The sequence below is a fragment of the Papaver somniferum genome, chromosome 5, assembly GCF_003573695.1.
Source record: "Papaver somniferum cultivar HN1 chromosome 5, ASM357369v1, whole genome shotgun sequence".
NCBI classification, from domain to species: Eukaryota; Viridiplantae; Streptophyta; class Magnoliopsida; order Ranunculales; family Papaveraceae; genus Papaver; species Papaver somniferum.
The window spans coordinates 194,823,718-194,828,029 of record NC_039362.1 but is presented as its reverse complement, the minus strand read 5'-3'; the positions used below and the strand labels follow the sequence as shown (position 1 = coordinate 194,828,029).

At 43.3% G+C, this 4,312-nt stretch overlaps 1 protein-coding gene across 1 annotated transcript; it reads right to left on the bottom strand.

The window, feature by feature from the left end:
• Positions 1 to 1,082: 1,082 nt before the first annotated feature.
• LOC113280473 lies at positions 1,083 to 2,885 on the bottom strand. The gene has a single exon (XM_026529091.1). The coding sequence runs from the start codon at positions 2,883 to 2,885 to the stop codon at positions 1,083 to 1,085; it is 1,803 nt and encodes a 600-aa protein (XP_026384876.1).
• Positions 2,886 to 4,312: the final 1,427 nt, after the last annotated feature.

Here is a 4,312-nt window from a genome sequence, read left to right as displayed (position 1 = left end):
AATGTGCTGGGGTGTCATATATCTCGCCCCCAGTATGTTGTGGTGTCATGTTGCTCAATTCTCGCGCAAGGGTGCACTTACCTACTGTATTTTGCACGCGCATGGAATGAAAAAGTTAAGTTTTTCTGCTATCTTGAATTCGCACAGGGGGCCAATCCTACTATTCAAGATGCGCGCAGCATTGAGATGTGTACATTTTCACATGCCTGGACAGGTGAAAATGTTCGCCACATTTGCTGATGTCCCATATGAAGGGGATACACTTGGAGTAGGGTAAAAATGCTTGAACTGTACATTCACCCTATCTGTCAGGTGTTAGAGATACTGCTGACAATAGATTTGAACTGTACTGTTTTTCCATTTAGGACAGACTGCGGATTCGAACGTCCGCAGCAGCTTATAATTAAACACGAAAAGTTTTGATAAAGTGTGGAATACCAAAATAATGTTGAATTAAATTTACGAATATAAATAACAAGATAAATACCTACTACTCGACAACAACTTCCTCGTTAAAACCTTTGCATGGAAAACCCAGTGGGATAAAACCATCATAAAGGAAAAAGAGTGCAGCACAGCAAGAATTGAAACTACTCCTAATGATAAAACTTCTTCAAGTGGAACGAATTCCATGGCTTCCATGGTTTTGAATCCTTAGTTCCATCGAGGTTCCTTAAGTAGTAGGAGCCACGAGATGCTGGCCTGTCCACTATGTATGGACCTTCCCAGTTTGCTCCGAGCTTTCCACAATTTGGTTCCATTGTGGCTGCTCGAATTTTCTTCAAGACATATTCCCCTGGTTTGAATGACCGTTCTTTGACTTTACAATCATAGCTAAGCTTGATTGCCTGCTGGTATCAGACCAACTGTTGTAAGGATGTTTCTCTTTGTTCTTCTAGCAACTCTTTATCCAAGGCTAGCATGCTGTCATTTTTTCCAGATTTGACAGCACGAGTTTTGGTAGTCTTGAGATGTACCTCGGTGGGTATGACTGCCTCTGTGCCATAAGCCAGCGTAAATGGTGAAAATCCAGTGGATCTCTTTGGGGTCGTTCGGTAGGACCATAAGACTCTAGGGAACTTTTATGTCCATTTTCCCTTTGCTTTCTCTAGCCTTTTCTTGAGATTGTCCATAATAACACAATTGGTTGCTTCTGCCTGCCCGTTACTCTGAGCATAATAAGGAGATGAGAAATTGTGGCGAATATTCAGGTTCTTGCAGAAGTCTTTGATCACCCCAGAATCGGACTGCTTCCCATTGTCTGATACTATCGCGTCCGAGATTCCAAATATGCAAACGATATTCTCCCATATAAACCTTTTCACATCATGTCTAGTAACGTGTACCAGTGCCACTGCTTTGACCCATTTGGTGAAATAATCAGTAGCGGCTAGTACAAATTTAACGCCTCCAGGAGCTTTGGGAAGTGGTACGACGATATCTAGTCCCCACATAGAGAATGACCAGGGACTAAAAACTGGATGCAATTCGTTGGCGGGCCTTTTAGGAACTGGGGCGTGCTCTTGGCATGGTACGCATTTATGTGCGCATTCTTTAGCATATTTTTGCATGTATGACCAGAAGTATCCCTGGGAAAGTATCATGTGCGCGAGACTGCGCCCTCCAGAATGGTTGCCACATATTCCTTCATGAGCCTCCGCCAATATTTGTTGCCCTTCTTCGGCTGATATGCACCGCAAAAATGGATCCAAACCTACAGGTTTGCTGTACAGCTCCCCCTCGATCATTGAATATCTGCAAGCATTCTTTTTCACCTTTGAAGCAAGTTTCTCATCTTCTGGGAGTTCACTGGTTGTCAAATACCTGATATAAGGTTGACGCCAGTCTGAAGCGTTTTCAGCAGGATTGCCTGAACCATCAATCACTGGACTGTCAATATCCATATTTCTATCAATGTTCTCAGTATCTCCTTGTGTTGATGTAGTTGTCCTCTCGCCCCCACTAGCGTGTTCGAGAGCCAGAACAAAATGTATGTCGGAAATGCTAGGCAACTCTTGGAAATCCACTACAACGAAACAAGTGGTATCATTTTCGACTGCGGAAGAAAGATATGCTAAAGCATCTGCGTGCCTGTTTTCCAACCACGTTCGCTTCCCAATAGAGAATTGGTCGAAATCATTTGGTAGCTCTCTCATATGATCCAAATACAGGGCCATCCTCTCTTCCTTGGATCTGTAGGTCCCCAGAAACTGGCTAACTACTAGCATGGAATCAGTCACCAGCTTCACGTTCTTCGCATATAACTGTTTGACAGCCTTTAAACCGATAATTGCAGCTTCATATTCAGCATCATTGTTTGATGCTTGAAAACCTAGCCTGGTCGCTTTCTCGATCCTCGAACCTTCAGGAGTAAGGATGACACATCCATCTCCACCAACATTCGATGCCCCATCAGTAAATACAGTCCATAATGGTTCAGGTGTATCGACCTCAATTACGGACTCGCCCCCAGTATGATCGGTGGCTGGCTCTATGGGTTTGAACAACTCCTCTTCTTCTTCGGTAACTGTTTGTTTGTCGTCCACAGGAAAATATGCTAGCAGTGCAACCAGGGCGTGTCTCTTCTCTACAGTTCTGGTCTCGTACTTGATTTCATATGACCCCAGAAAATTTGACCATATGGCTAGTCGGATGGAATCATCAGCACATTCCAGGATTCTCTTCAGCGGGTATTCCGAGTAGACAACGATCTGCCTCACTTGGAAATAAGGTTTGAGGCGACGAGATGCATGGAACAGTGCAAGTGCTATCTTTTCAATATTTTTGTACCGTTTTTCCGCCCCCGTCAAAGATTTACTGACGAAGTAAACAGTCTTTTCATGTGGATCCGTAACAAACAACACTGCACTTACAACGTTCTCCATTGTAGCCAGATAAACTCCGATAGGTTGTCCAGTTTTTGGACTCACCAAAACTAGAGAGTTGACAAATACTGTTTGATCTCATCGAAAGCTTTTTTGCACTCATCCGTCCAACCAAAATTCATTTTTTTTTTCAACAAAATAAAAAACTAGTTTGAATCGATCCGAAGAGCAAGAAATGAAACGATTTAAAACTTCTAATCGTCCCGCCAGCTTCTGGACCTCCTTCTTCGTTGTTTAGCATGGCATCTCTCTGATGGTTCTGATTTGCTCCGGATTCGCCTCGATTCCTCTGTGCGTCATCAAGTATCCAAGGAACTTTCCCGAAGTCAGCCCGAATGAACACTTTGTTGTATTGAGCTTCATTCGATGTTGCCTCAAGATATCAAATGTCTTCTGCAGATCAAGAAAATGCGACTCCTTTTGTTCAAATTTCACTACCATATTGTCGATACACACTTTCATCATCTTCCCAATCAGATCCTTGAACATATGATCTACCAAATGCTGGTAGGTCGCTCCTGCGTTCTTTAGCCCGAACGACATCACAGTATAGCTGTAAACTCCTCTATCAGTCACAAACGCAGTATGCTCTTGATCTTCCTCGAACAAAGGTATTTGGTTATACCCTGAAAAACCGTCCATGAATGACAGTCTCCCATACCCTGAGGTTGCATCCACCACATCTCTTATCTATGGAAGCGGGTACGGATCACTCGCACATGCTTTATTCAAATCAGTAAAATCGATACAAACACGAATTTACCATTCTTCTTTGGAACGAGTACGACATTAGATATCCAGCGAGGATACTGCACTGGTCGAATAAAGCCTGCTTCTAACAGCTTTTCGACTTCTGCAGTAACTCCATTTTTCTTGGTTTGCGCCATATTCCTGATTTTCTGACAAACTGGATGGAACTTCTCATCGATATTTAGCCTGTGGAAGGCTACCTTTGGATTTATCCAAGGCATCTCACTAAAAGTCCATGCGAAAACGTCGGCGTTTTCCCTTAGTAATATAATCAAACCATCACGTTCGTGTGTAGGCAGATCTACCCCTACGAACGTTGTTTTTTGCTTCTCATCTCCAATCTGGACCTCGATCATTTAATCGACTGTTGGGGGTTCAGTTGTGTCCTCTCCCTTATATGATTCTGTAGGGAGAGGATTATGTAATTGCTATTTCTACTCGACTCGCATGATTTGGTTCCCGCTAACTTCTGACTTCTTGTACTCATCCATTGCACTCTCGTGACACTTGTGGGAGGCCATCTGGTCGCTTCTAACTTTCACGACTCCTTCAGTGGTAATAAACTTCAAACATTGATGATATAAGGATGTCACTGCATCGATATCATGCAGCCAGTCTCGTCCCACGATCGCATTGTAGGGAGCTCTACAGTCAAGCAGCAGGAAATTTCCTAGAAC

Excerpts from the sequence above, each read along its gene's own strand:
- LOC113280473 (XM_026529091.1), bottom strand. The coding sequence starts at position 2,885 with ATGGAGAACGTTGTAAGTGCAGTGTTGTTTGTTACGGATCCACATGAA.